The 14,714-nt window shown below is 45.8% G+C and overlaps 1 protein-coding gene across 3 annotated transcripts in view; it reads left to right on the top strand.

Annotated features, from left to right (window-relative positions):
- Nucleotides 1-14,714, top strand: part of P4HA1 (prolyl 4-hydroxylase subunit alpha 1) — a 74,039-nt gene that overhangs the window by 28,237 nt on the left and 31,088 nt on the right. For all 3 annotated transcript variants that reach the window (XM_075610793.1, XM_075610792.1, XM_075610794.1), the window contains exons 2-4: nucleotides 9,705-9,808; nucleotides 11,110-11,206; nucleotides 13,920-14,071. In XM_075610793.1, the coding sequence (XP_075466908.1) occupies nucleotides 9,730-9,808; nucleotides 11,110-11,206; nucleotides 13,920-14,071 (328 nt within the window). In that variant the 5' untranslated portion in view covers nucleotides 9,705-9,729. The remainder of the gene's footprint in view (nucleotides 1-9,704; nucleotides 9,809-11,109; nucleotides 11,207-13,919; nucleotides 14,072-14,714) is intronic.

Raw genomic sequence — 14,714 nt, 5'->3', positions numbered from 1 at the left:
ATTTGTTGGTCTGGATTACAGGCCTACTTGGAAATCCACCACTCTTCCATCACTCTCCTTCTCGTGTTTTTCTCTTCATCCCCTCCCCCTCCTCCCCCCTCCCCCCTGCATGTCTCTCCCCTCCACCCCCCCTCCCTCCCCGAGCATGTCTTTCATTCTTTCCTTCCACTGTGTTTCTCAATTTTGTTTCACTCTTATCTATTTCTTTCCTTCAATGTCTTTATCACCCTCCCCCCCCCCCTGGTAGTTGTGTTTTCCCCTTCATGTCATTCTCTGGAATTCTTCAAGTTTTCTCTCTTTCCTATCGCTCCCCCCAGCATGTCTTTCATTCCTCTTCCCCCGCATGTCTCTCCCCTCATCCCTCCCCCCAAACATCTCTTCTTAAACTGTTTATCTCGTTCTTTCTCTGTTCTCCCATCATGTATTTATGTTGGTTCCCCTCATGTCTGTTTTCTTCCCTCCTCTTCTCTCTTGCATGCCATTCTCTTTATTTAATCCCCTATGTATTTTCCAATGTCACCCTTTCTAACAATCTGATTTATTTTCCCCAGTCTCTCTCTCCTTTCCCCTTTCTCGCTCATGTCTGTCTCTCGTGCTCTCTCTCCGGTGTGTTTTGCTCGCTCTCTCCCCCTCGTCGCTCGCCCGTCGCTCTCTCCGTCGCTCTCCCCTCGCTCTCTCCCCCTCGTCGCTCGCTCTTTCTTTGGCAGCATCCATACTCCTGATTCTCATGCTAAGGCGCACTCACGCTGTGCCTGGCCAGCGCAAGCAGGAGCTTTTGCCTGGCCTGGCCGGCGAGACGGTGAGCGGGAGGCGGTACTCTGGCGGGCAGTCTCTCCCTCCCCCCCTTGGGACACTTCGCCCCCATCCCCCCGAGCATAAAACTCACCTCTCCTCATTGGTTGCTTTGGAGGTAACGTGAGCAGACTCGGCGCTCAATCTAAAATTTCACTGTCAGGTGAAAGTCAGCACGCTTCCGCCTAAGCGCTGACCATGCCCGTGGCCTTTGTCTTCTTCCCTTTCAGGTCTGTGATTTTTTTTTTTTTTAATCACCCTGATTTAACCCTTCCCTCTCACCTTTCCCAGCCTGTCTCTCGGGCTGCAGTTCCAGCCCCACGCAGCACTACTTGAGGCCTCGCCCCCCCCCCCCCCCCCTACGGAGGCTCTGCAGAGGAAGGGATTTCCACTCTGTGATCTTCCTGCTGCATCTCCGGCCCCCGCAGAGAATTAATGCAGAGCCAGCGTGATGGCGGTGTCACTACAACGAGCACCGCGATTACAGAGGCCCCACGCTTTCCTCCACAACAATTAAACTGAGTGCCGGGGGGGGAGAGGGGGGTAGTGCGCGGGGCCTCTGTAACTCTTACGTTCTCCTCCTGGCATCTTCCCCTGCATGCTCCCTTCATTATGGCCCCGCGACATCAAATGGTGTTGTTGCCATGACAATGGAACGCCCAGTGGCAACGTGATGCCATGACAACATAGCACTGTGGCGTCCCATTGTCATGGCGACACCATTTGATGGCGCGGAGCCATAATGACAGGACCATCATAGTGGAGATGCCGCCGGAGAAGGTAAGAGCGGAGGCCCCGCACATGTCACTGCACTGAGCCCCGCAAACATCCCAGCCAGCCCTGATAATGTGTGGTCTGGGGCTCCCCCCCTAAACACACCGGGCCCAGGACAGCAGTCCTGTCCCCCCTTCCATCCGTCGTCGGCCCTGATTGCTGACCATTCTAAACTTCGGAGACCATAGTTTGGTTTGCAGACTGATTACTACATTTGCACCCATCTGATTTTTGTTATGTTTTGTGGCTTAAAGCCACACTCTGTAATATTTTGTCTTGTCTTATTCCGGAGCTGATTGGCCCGATCTCCGGGGAGCCCCAATAACTGATTTATGTGCACTTGTTTTCCATCACACACAATGGCTCCCTAGGTCCACATCGTTACGGCTATCTATTCGTGAACCATGTGGCCATGTTTCTTTAGGGGATTTTTGTTGTCAGAAACCAGCCCTTGGGTATTGCTGGTCAAGACAATATGTATCTATTTTTAATATATAAATTGAGTGTCCTTTTATTGTATGCAGCCAGATATGTTTGTGTATCTTAATATATAAAATCGAAAGGTTGGTACTAGCTGCGGTGAATCTGATTGGTCCTCAGCCTCTGGCCAATCAGATTGGTGGCTCTGACGTCACCCAACTGCCACTCTCTTCCCCCTCGGCCTCACCACACACATACACACCTCCCCCCCCCCTCATCACACTCACCGCCTCCCGGACGGAGGGGAAGCGCGGCGCGGCCCTCCTGCCACAGCCGCCAACTTCAGGCTCCTCCCCCCTCGATCTCAACCGGCTCCCGGACGGAGGGGAAGCACGGCGCGGCCGTCCTGACCCTGCAGCCAACTTTAGGCTCCTCCCCCCTCGCTCTCAACCGGCTCCCGGACGGAGGGGGAAGGCGGCGCGGCCCTCCTGCCCCAACGCTCCCTTCCCTCCCCGGCGCTCCCTTCCCTCCCCGGCGCTCCCTTCCCTCCGTGGGCCGCGCGGCCAAGGACATGGCCGCTGGGGGGCCAAGCAGCCTCCTCGGATCTGCGCCAGTCCCACTCTCCGCCACCTCTCACTCCTGTTGTGTGTGTGTGTGTGTGTGTGTGTGTGTGTGTGTGTGTGTGTGTGTGTGTGTGTGTGTGTGTGTGTGTGTGTGTGTGGAGAGGGACATTTTACTCCTGCCAACAATTTGTGCCTCACTTTCACCCCCCCCCCCTTACCCCTCACTTTCACCCCCCCCCTACCCCTGCCTTTCACACCCCCCCCCCTCCTACCCCTGCCTTTCACACACCCCCCCCCACCTCACTTTCACCCCTACCCCTGCCCTTCACCCCCCCTACCCCTGCCCTTCACCCCCCCTACCCCTGGCCTTCACCCCCCCTACCCCTGACCTTCACCCCCCCTACCCCTGACCCCCACCCCCTGCCCTTCACCCCACCCCCTGCCCTTCACCCCCCCACCTCTGCCCTTCACCACCCCCCTACTCCTGCCCTTCACCACCCCCCTACTCCTGCCCTTCACCACCCTCCTACCCCTGCCCTTCACCACCCCTACCCCTGCCCTTCACCCCCCTACCCCTGCCCTTCACCCCCCCACCCCTGCCCTTCACCCCCCCACCCCTGCCCTTCACCCCCCCCACCCCTGCCCTTCACCCCCCCGCCCCTGCCCTTCACCCCCCCTGCCCCTGCCCTTCACCCCCCGCCCTTCACCCCCCGCCCCGCCCTTCACCCCCTCTCCCCCCGCCCCGCCCTTTAAAGCGCCCACGCCCTGCAGAAACCCGGTTCTGCTTCCTATTGGCCCGCGTGATGCAGGAGATTTAAGGGGATTCCTGGAGCTGAAATTAAGGGGTTCAGCTCTGGAGACCCCCTGCTTCAAATCTGTTTAAAAAAATTTTATTATAAATAATAAAAAAAAAAATTAAAAAGCACATTGATTTGCTCCTTTAAGACGTCTTGGCCTTGGTGACAAATGAAATTCTTCAGAATGATGAAATATTTGGAGATCTTGACATTTCTAGGACTTAAGTCGAAAATGTCACGGTGAAAATGAATATCTTGGTTGGCCTCCAGTTTAAAAGGCAGTGAGTTTTGGCAGCAAAACCTATGCAAAAATGTGTTCCGTAGAGCTTTCCAAGGAAGCTGGCTTTTTTAACCCAGTCCTACATGAATACACAGGGAGCTATTTACTATCGCCTTCTGGCTGAAATATGTGTGCAAGGCGGGTGCAAAAAATACAGCATCTGATTTATCAAAGGAAACATTACTTTGCAAAGTAATGAGATTTTCTCAATCTTTCACATCATGGATCCTGGTTATTTTTCTCTCTCCGGAGAAGCGGAGTGGTGCCAGAGGCAAAACACCAGCAGAATGGGGGTAAAAATGTCCATTCCACTCTTTCTGGCATCTGGAGTTCAAGGGTGGCTGTTGGGCCTAAGGCAATTACGCATTTGCTATGTACTGTTCATAGTAGATGAGGTTAAAAAAAGATGTCCATGTTCAACCTATGCTAAATTTACACGACAGATACTTATCCTATATTTTTATTTCCAGTATATTGATCCAGAGGAAGGCAAACACAAAAATGTCATCTGGCCTCTCATAAAGGGAAAAATAAATTCCTTCCTGACTGCAAATAATGGTAATGGGATAACTCCCTGGATCAACATCCTTCCCATGTTTACTTATTTGGTATATCCCGTAACACCTTTTTTCTTTCTATAAAGCTGTTTATACTTTTTTTTTTTAAAGCTCTCTATTATATCTGCCATTAGTCTTCATGGGTAATGAATTCCACATTTTAAAGCAGCAGTTCCATTTTTAAAGCAGCAGTTTTCCATTCAATATGCACATCAATCCATTTATTAATTGGTATGTGTGAGCTGGATTCTACCATCAATTGTTACAGATTTTAAAATGTATTAAGCGGTATGGGTGACCTGGATTCTACTATCAATTGCTACACATTTTAAAATTAATTGGTATGTCTCCAATCAATTTGCAAGATCCTAAAATTTAATTAACAATTTGGTGTGTCCGAGTTGATTAGGCAGACCCCTCCCTTAATTGTTAGTCAAGTGGCTGTGTTTTAGAATACTTAATGCAGGATACCTTGGCTGTGAGCCATATGGCTGTGTAACATCAAAGTGTAACATTTAAGTGTGTGGAGTTAATCTTGGAGTTGTGTAACATTTACGTGTGTGGAGTTAATCTTGGAGTTGTGTGGAGGTGAAAATTGGAGGAAGATCTGAACTTTGAACAACAACTTTACAACTGTGAGAACTTTACTTTCTAAAAGCTGTGATTATTTGTACTCTTCCTATCTGGGAAGTCTCTCCTCCTGTATCTCACAATGCCCTCCTTATTGCATTTTCTGTTTACTGTTTCCTCACTCCTTGGTGAATGTCCCTGTTCTGTCCAACATCTCCACTCCCCACTGCACCATTATTTATACACCTCTCTCCCAACAACCCTAAAAAAAAAAAAAAAAAAACACCCACACAAATCCTCTATTCACACCCTCTATCTACTCCTTCCTGCTGCTGGGGATCTCCCCTTAGCCTGAAGACAGACATACACACCCGATCTCACCCACGGCTCCCTGCCATCTCTTCCCCTGTAAATGGTGTTAACCTTTTCATTTAACACTGACTAACCTTAAAACTTGCCCCACAAATCAAGCATCACAATAGCCTGCACTCATGGCTATTGTCTCACGGTCACACATACCACCCATTGTGGCCAAGCACACCCATCTACAGCACTTATTCCCTCATCTGCTGTCTTTGTAAGTTTCCCCTCAAACCTCTTAGATTGTAAGCTCTTCGGGGCAGGGATTTCCTTTCCCATTGTCTGATTTTTGCTGCACTTATTGTATTTTTAAAATTTTCTGTACTGTATTCTTTGTGAAGCGCTGAATACACTTTTGGCGCTATATAAATAAAGATATACAATACATCAATACAGTCTGCACTGTGATTAGTTAAGTTGCCAATTAATCCGTTCTCTTGTGATCGATCGGCAAAGATTCGGCTTAGGGGTGCATTTAAGCACTGTTAGTGCTTCAGAAGAGTACCCGAGATACAAAGTTCTGTGTGGAAGATAATTTGACCAGGCAGGCACAGAAGAGAAAGGGGGTGTGACTTTGTAAATGTTTGCTGTAGAAACAAAAATGCTTGTTAATTAGAATACATTAAAAATGACTTTAAAGTTGTGTGTTTTTTTTTGTTTTGTTTTTTTTTTGTACGCATGGACAGCACAGAGAAAAGCCGGGACCCAGGACAAACTGATAAAAAACCGGGGCATCTGGTCAATCTAATCATTTCCCCTCTTAGACACCTCTTTTCTAATTTAGCTAGCCTCTCCTCCATAAGTCAGATTTTCCATCCCCTTTTTTAGTTTGGTGTCTCTTCTCTGCCCTTTTTCCAGCTCCATAATGTTTTTATAGAGTGGTGACAAACTGTGCCCCATATTCGAGGTGTGGTCTAACTTAGGGGAGCGCAAACTTTTCCAGCTGCGCCCACCTGTCTTCCCTGCCTCAGTGCTGGCGCCCCACCCCCCTCTCTACTTTAGAGCTGCGTCAAATGAAGCTCGGGGTCATGTCACATCACGTGACCCGCGGCGTCATTTGACGCATGTGACGTCACGTTGCATGACCCCGCGGCAGCATTTGATGCCACGTTGCCATGGTGACGCATCACAGAGCGTCTGGATCAAGGCAAGTATAACGTTGCAGAGGCCTCGCGCGATCCCCTGGCATTTAATTAAAATGCCTCGGAGAAGAGCGCGGGGCCTCTGCAACCGCCCGCGCACCCCTGGTGTAACTAGTGCTTTATAGAGGGGCATAATTATGCTTACTTCCCTTCCATCCATTCCTTGTTTAATGCAAAATGAGATCTTATTTGCCTTTGCAGCTACTGCATGATATTGTGCACTATTGCTAAGCCTGCTGTCTACAAGCACTCCTAAATCCTTCTCCATCAAGGTTTCTCCTAATTTATCCCCATTTAATTTTGTAAATTGCCTGTTTTTGCTTCCCAAATGCATAACCTTACAGTTATCTGTATTAAACTTCATGTGCCATTTACCTGCCCAAGTTTCCAGTCTATCCAAGTTGTTCTGGAGAGAAATTACATCCTGCTCTGATTTTACTACCTTACACATTTTAGTGTCCATCAGCAAAAATTGATACTTTGTCCTCTATGCCAACCTCAAGGTCATTAATAAAGAAGTTAAAAAGCAGGGGTCCCAGTACCGATCCATGAGGTACTCCACTCACGACCTTAGCCCAACCTGAAAATATTCGATTTAAGACAACTCTCTGTTGTCTGTCCTTCAACCAGTGGAAATATTTTTGCAGCGTTCAGCTTGCTTTATTTTGTACACCAACCTCTTGTGTGGAACCGTGTCAAAAGCTTTTGCAAAATCTAAGTAGACCACATCAACTCCATTACCCTGGTCTAAATTCCTACTTGCCTCCTGAAAGAAAGTAATAAGGTTAGTTTAGCATGACCTATCCTTCATAAATCCACGCTGACTATTACAAATAATTGTGTTGTCCATTCGGTATTCCAATTGAAAAATGAATAGTAGAAATTGTTCAAAATTAACTTTTTTTTTTATTATTAAGTATTAATATAAAATAAATGTCAGACTCAAAAAGTAATTGAATAATAGCACCGAACATATATACACACTATCAAAAAATAGATATACACAAGTTAAAAGGAGCAAGTTGCTCAGATGATGACGTTCGTATAAATAGCTAATATACTCTTATACATACATAAGACTATTATTTCAAACGAGTGTACAGTAACTTGGTTTGCTTACTATTGCTTCTTCCAAGTGTATATAGAGAAACTCGGCATGATGCCTAGAGGACTGCCGCAGCACACAAATATAATGAAGCAAAGAGTATGACAAAGAACGATTTATTGTAAAACAAAATGGAGAGACTACACTGACATGTTTCACCCCAAAGGGATTTATCAAAGTGCTATGTTCACCCCAAAGGGCTTTATCATGTCAGTGTAATCTCTCCATTTTTTTTTTTTTGCACTAGTGTTGTACCGGGTAGTGATTTTGAAAAAAAAAACGGGTAATGGGTACCCGGCCAAAATCAATAGTTCTACCCGGCCGGGTACCCGGTTTGGCACTTACCTGCTGGGTGGCGGCGACATCTAGGAACAGCAGCAGCGGTCCTGTGGCGGTGGCAGCATCGGAAGCCGTCTGTCCAATAGGAACGCTCCGTCTCCTGCTCCGGTCACATGGTTCCCCGGCGGCTCACACACACACTGCTTACCTGCTGCGGTGCTGTGTAATGGATTCCTGCTGTTCCACGCCGGCTGAACACTTCCGATGCTGCCTCCGCCACAGGACCTCTGCTGCTGTTCCTAGATGTCGTCCGTCACTGGCTGAAAGGTAAGTAATAAGATTATTTTCAGCTACCCTGACATTACCCGGCGCCGGGCCCGCTTCTCAGTGGCCTTATTTTGCTCAATCCCCCCCGAAATGAAGTGCCCAGTCATGAGTTTCATCCCACCATGTTTCAGTAATGCCTATGATATCATACTGCGCCCTCGTAGCTATTAATTCAAGCTCCCCCAGTTTTATCTGCCATGCTTCTTGCATTAGCAAGCATGCATTTAATGTTTTTTCCAGCCTGTGCTATTATCTACTCCTGCCTCTCTACTCCAATTGTATTTAGTCTTTTAGAAGTTTTCTAGTATTATCTGTATTTAATATGGGTGTCTCCCTGCTTGCCAAACTCCCACTTGCCCCATTATACTCCATGACCCCTAGCAATTTCTCCATTCTATTCTGTTTAGTTCATTATCTGTTTCTTGATGCTGTTTTTGGGGGTTGGGTCCTATTCATTTTGATGTACTGAAATCCGAATTATTTGACTGACTTATTATATATCCTTTGCTACGAGGTGCTCCTAAAATGAGTGATTGCAAGGGATTAAATAGATTTATTTTTTTGGTCTTGTCCATAACACATTCACTCAAATGAACTATCTGACCTTGACACGTATGGGTTATAATTTGCAAGGTAGCTTTTGTTATTTGTTAAATATCATATACCCATCAGCCCTGTAAATGTGTTCAGTTTTCAAGCAATGATTTGAATGCTGTACCCCTCTCCATATATTTCCCATTGGGGCACAGACTTTCTAATGGGCCCTAATAGAATGTTTAAGACATGGCTGGCAATGTCCTTTAACTGGCAGTTAAATTAAATGGGGCAGCAGCTTCTAGGGCCAAAATGAGCTGGCATGTTTAATTGGTTAAATATACTGTAGGTGATTTGCTATAAACAAAAATCAGGTAAGTATTTAAAGGCAAATGCTCTGGAAGATTGTCTTTATTGTCTTTATCTATTTTGTGATGAGACATTGTGAACTCTTGTATATACAGGCAAAATTGGTCATTTGTATGGGTTCTTCTGTTTTATGTATTCTGATTATTTTGCCATCATTAGCCAGAGAGAGGGGGGCGTAAAATAGCTAAGCATATAAGACTTGAAATCAGGGCCCAGTGTACTTTTAAAGCTGCTGTTCAAGCTGCCGTTGTTTCCCTTTTAATATGTGCATCAATACAATCCACACAATGATAACTAATTAGCTAAATTGTCGATCGGTCCACGAAGATTCGGCTCGGGGTTCACTAAATGGCTGTCAGTGCAGCAGAAGAGGACCAAAGATACAAAGTTCTGTGGGGAAGATCATGTGACCAGGCAGTCACTAGATACAATTGGTGCAGTGCTAGAGAGAGGGCAGGGCTCAAAAAGGGGTGTGCAAGAACCTGTTTCAAAAGTGGAAGGGGGTGTGACTTTGTAAATGGTTGCTATAGAAATAAAAATGCTTTTACATTATAATACATTAAAAATGTCATTCAGAGTTGGGGGTTTTTTTTTTTTTTTTTAAATGCTACAAGTATTTTCTCATAATACAGAACTGATTTATTAACAAAAACACACCCTCAGGATATTTCTTGGCATGCAGCTGTAAGGGGCTGATTGTATACATTCTGATGCTCCCCATTCCAGTCTGTTACTGAGCCTTTACAATAAGCCCCCAAGTCCTCATCGCCATGCTAAACATTATCTACAATATATTACATTACTAACCGTATTTACAATTGTGCTTTTCCCACAGGTTTGAAGATCTACTCTAACAAGCCATGAAGGTTCGCCATGTTTTGCCCTTCTTGGGTCTATTCTCCGTATGTTGTGCACACACCGACTTCTTCACTTCAATCGGTAAGTCCCATTTCTACTAAATACATCCCAAACATTCGTTTCTTAGATTAGTTGTACGGAGCAACATTTTTATTTTAAATACATGTATAAATGAGATTTTGTAGGCCAAGATTTCACAGGAAAAAAAATATTTATCATTTTGTAAAAACATGGCAACAAAATGTTTTAAATCTTGTAACAATTGAGTTAAAGAAGCGCTGTCTCCTACCTAGCACCCCCTCTCCCGTTGTGTTTTTTTTTTTAAGGATGGGAAGCTGAACCATGGGGTTTTTTCAGCTCTGGAAACCTCCAGTTCCTGAGATAATGTCCATGTTACTGGTGTTACTTCCTGGTTTTTAATCTCCCGCAGGCCAAAAATGAAGCCACAACTATTAAATAAAAACCGCTGGGAGTGCTGCTTTAATACTACGCTGCTCTCTATGGGCGATATTTTCTAAACACCACTCTTCTACCATAAAACACTTTCTAATGCTGGAAGACACCTTACAGCTTTATTGAAGTCACTGGCCTGTAAGGGGTCTTTCAACACCAGAAGATGTCTTCTAGCTGGAGACCCATTAGTAAGCCCTATACCTTTTCCATTAGAGACTTACATAGTTGCATAGTAGATGAGGTTGAAAAAAGTCATACGTCCATCAAGTTTAACCTATCCTAAATTTAGACTTGATTCCCATTTAACATTGTCTATAGATCAGAGATCTACATTTATATATTTCTTAAATGACAAGAAATATAGACTTGGTTTCTCCTTTCCAGCCATCCATTCAAGAGCCTTAAATGTATTTCTTGGTAATATTTGCCACTTCAGTTTCTGTTACCGTTCTTGTTATTTTAGATTTTATTTTATTTTTTAAAACCACATTAAAGGTTCCAGGGGAAAAAAATCATAATGTTCAGAGGAAAAAATACCAGCACTAGGACAAATCTGTTTTTGGAAGCAGTGGTGTAACTACAATGTAGTCACCCCTGGGGATTTCACTTACCTGCCGGCCCTCACCTCGAGACGTTGCAGCATCACATGACCTCGATGTAGGGCTGCTCTCTTAGAGTCCCCGCACTCTCTCCCCCCGGCAATCTGCTTAAATGCTGTGGGGAAGAGCACAGGCCTCTGTAACCGCGTGGGTGGTTCATGATGTTTCGGGAGGGAGGTAATTGCGCCATTGTCTGGAAAATGCCTTTGATTCGTTTGACCTTGTTTTGCTGCTTAAACCTCCCCTTTTGTGTGTGTGTGTGTGTGTGTGTGTGTATGCGCGTCAACTTCACAAATATCACTTTTGTAACAATTGGTATTCAAATTCCAGGTCACATGTCAGATTTGCTAAACACAGAGAAGGACCTGGTAACGTCACTGAAAGATTATATCCTAGCAGAGGAGCTGAAACTGGCACAAATCAAGAAGTGAGTAAATGACTTGGCGGGTCACATAGTATATCTGCAGAATAGATCTTTCATAAAAACGCTGCCTCTGTGTTTTTTTTTTTTTATGGTGTTAACTGAAATAGCCTGGATCTCATTTGAAGGTTGGATCATTGAACTAAGAGTTTTTAGGTGATGAGAACATACAAAATGGTTCCATCAAACGTACGTATACATTTGGAATGGTTCGTTAAAAGTAACATATTGCATCTCCTGCAGGGATGGGCTGTGCTATGGTGCGTTCTGAGCAGTTCATTGCATAGTAAAGAACTACAACATAAACTGTCTTTAGTTCCTGCTACTCCCTTCATGGCAGTGGGTACCATTGGGTAAGCTCCAATATTAGGACAGAAAATGATTCTGCAGGTAACCCATTAAAAGGTCTTTTTTTTAAACTTAAGAACTTGCTGGACTGAAGCAAGTACAGTTGATGCCAGGAATTGTTGGCCTTTATCTCCCCTTGTAGGCCACTGGTGGTGGAAGCAATTTGGAGCAACCCGTGCATGCGTTCTTAAATGCTGCAGGCATACAGTACAGACTTTTGGGCCTGTTAAGGCTCTACTTTCAGGATCTGGGGATTCTGCAGTTGGGCAGAATTCACTTCATGCATGGTGATTATTATGTGCACATGTCATCACTAAAAAGGATGTGCCACAGGAAATTCTGAATACATGGCAAATCTCCTTTCCTGGGTGAGAGACCGTGTATAATCTGCAATATTACAGATCAGGAAGCAGTCCCACAAAAGATCTAGATACCAAACTAGTCTAGACAAGAGTAATCCGATATGCAGCATTGTGGGTAGAGGCAATGAGGCTCTTATAATGAAGGTTAAGCCCAGCCATTGCCCCTATCCGTCTGGATAGATGTACAGGATTGCCCTGTAAATTTATTCTTCTGTGGCTCATATGGCCAAATATTTATAATAATGTATATGAAACCCTTTTATTCTATGTAAAATGTGTTGTGATTACCTGTACTTGTGTACCTCCTTGTTCACTGGGCATACTAGTCTGGTAATACACTTATCTTGTATACATGCCCAGGGATCTGGATTTAGCTGGTTCCACAAGGGGGTTAGGGACAATGCACAATGGAGAATGGGGATGGACAGGCTTCCTTATCGGGGAGCCATTGTCTGCTCCAGACAGAGCGGTGCCTATCTCAAGAGAGAAGTTATCATTGAGAACATGGGCAGATAGGCGCTGTTCTCATTGGCTGGTTGTAATTCCCGCCCTCCTTGCCTCCGCGACAAACCCCCCTGCCCAGATTGGCCAACACAGACGAGCCCTCGTGCTGTGATTTTGTTAGGGCTGGACCCCACTGGCTACTGCAGCGCCCGCTGTGGCGGACGCTGCAGGGACGAGAGCCCTCCCCTCAATGGCGCCGGGCCCGCTGCGAGGGGGGGCCGCAGCGCTGTGGCGCGAGTTGCTCCTGCTCTCCATAGAATTGAGAGCAGGACTCGCTACGGAGCGCTAAGCCACGCCCCCTGGCGGTTCAGCCAATGAGGGCGAACCTGCCGGGTGACGTCATGGCTGCGCCCCCGTCACTCCCTCGCCACGCTCCCCCCACGGTCTTTTGGTCTGCAGGTCCCTGCAGACCGGGGAATCTGCTGCACGCGCCGCCAGTCTCGCGGGCGCGCGTGCAGCGGAGGTACTGGGGCCTCGGCCTAAGAAAAGCCTTTGCGACTCAGTCTGGCTCTTTCAAGTCAATGGTCTATACAATGTTCTTCAGACCCGGAAGATGTCTAATGGTAGAGTACCACTTGGTAAATGGTTTCATGAAAGTATCAATCTACTTTTAAGATGTCTGTAAATGGAATGTATAACATCTGTTAATTTAATGTAAACCATGTATTGTCATCATAACTTTGTGCCCAGGACATACTTGAAAACGAGAGGTAACGCTCAATGTATTACTTCCTGGTAAAACATTTTAGAAAGCAATAAAAAGATGGGTTTTGGCTCTCTCTCAGCAAAATCTATATATCGGGCTCTGGATGGAGCTCGCAATACCAATCTTTATACCTACATCATCCATATTGTACAGCGACCTTGGCCCCTTGCAGACGCACTTACCAGAACACTCTCCTATTGTCTCTGTACATTCTCCCTACTTAACACTTCGATTGTCAGCTCTTTGGGGCACGGACTCATTTTTCCTAATGTTACTTTTATATCTCAACTGCTTATTCCCGTTATGTGTCATGTCACGTTTATTACTGCAGTGAAGCGCTACGTACATGGAAGGCGCAATATAAAGATATACTGTACATACATCCATACCTACAATATGCCACTGCCCTCAGTTTAACCTGGATCATCGTATATAATATGCCACTGGCCTTCGTTTTACTTTTGGTCCTTGTAGAAGCATCGCCTTTAAATAATGGTGTGTTCTGGAAATATTAAGGTCACTACACTTCTAGATAAGTTTACCAAAGTTGAACAAATCTAAAGAAAGTAATTCCTTCAAGGCAAACGTCTCTGCTATTCCTGCCAGTTAAGTAACCTGGAGGTCCAGCCGTTGAATCTGTTTTCCTACTGTACCTAGTTCGCTGATGCAGTGGAATATATGCCAACACATTTTTGTATTCTATTTCTAAGATCTGTGCCTGCATGCAAACATTTCTGCTGCCTAGTGAACCCAGTAGCCCTTTTTATAATTAAATGTATTTTTTTTTTCCCTTCTCCAGATGGGCAGATAAATTAGATCAGCTAACAGACATGGCTACAAAGGACCCAGAGGGCTTTCTGGGCCACCCAGTCAATGCTTTTAAGCTAATGAAGAGGCTCAACACGGAGTGGGGTCAGCTAGAGAGTCTGGTACTGAAAGACATGTCAGATGGTAAAGTAATTTATTTTTTATAAGGATCTCTCTTTAAAAAAAAATAGCAAGCTAGTGATAACTTTTTAAGAGACCAACATGAGTTCTTCAGAAGGGAACACTTCCTTTTAACCCCATGGTGACCATTATGGCTTTTTTATTTTTTAAAGGGGACATTGCATTCAGCGTTTCTATGCAGTGCTGACCGCGATCATGGTGTGACAGTGATGTGCCTGACAGATCACGTCACCGTTCTGTGCAGGCACCTCTGGCATGCAAAGGGTTAACGTATGAAGAGCACTCCTGTTGGTCCCAATATCCTAGACCAGCGTTTCCCAAATGGGGTCCCAGGGGTTCTGCTGACAGACGGGCCGCCCGCACTCACTGTGCCGGATTTCCCCGTCAAAAAAGCAGTCTGTCTGTAGCTGCAATTTCTAAGTCAGGCATTATGTGGCACTGTGCTACACAGCTAATGCAGCAAGCACCTCGTCTGCCTTTAATACGGTGAGAGTGAGTGAGGGGGGTGGGGGGTGAAATAGAGACAAGGGCAGGGGGGGGTGAGAGAGACATGGGCAGAGGGGGGGGGAAAGAGAAACATGGACAGGGGGGTGAAAGAAGGGCAGAGGGGGGGTGAAAGAGAAACATGGGCAGAGGGGGGTGAAAG

Source organism: Ascaphus truei, chromosome 8 (assembly GCF_040206685.1).
Source record: "Ascaphus truei isolate aAscTru1 chromosome 8, aAscTru1.hap1, whole genome shotgun sequence".
Lineage (NCBI taxonomy): Eukaryota > Metazoa > Chordata > Amphibia > Anura > Ascaphidae > Ascaphus > Ascaphus truei.
Note: the sequence above shows the minus strand (reverse complement) of the source record. Positions and strands in the feature narration are given on the sequence as shown.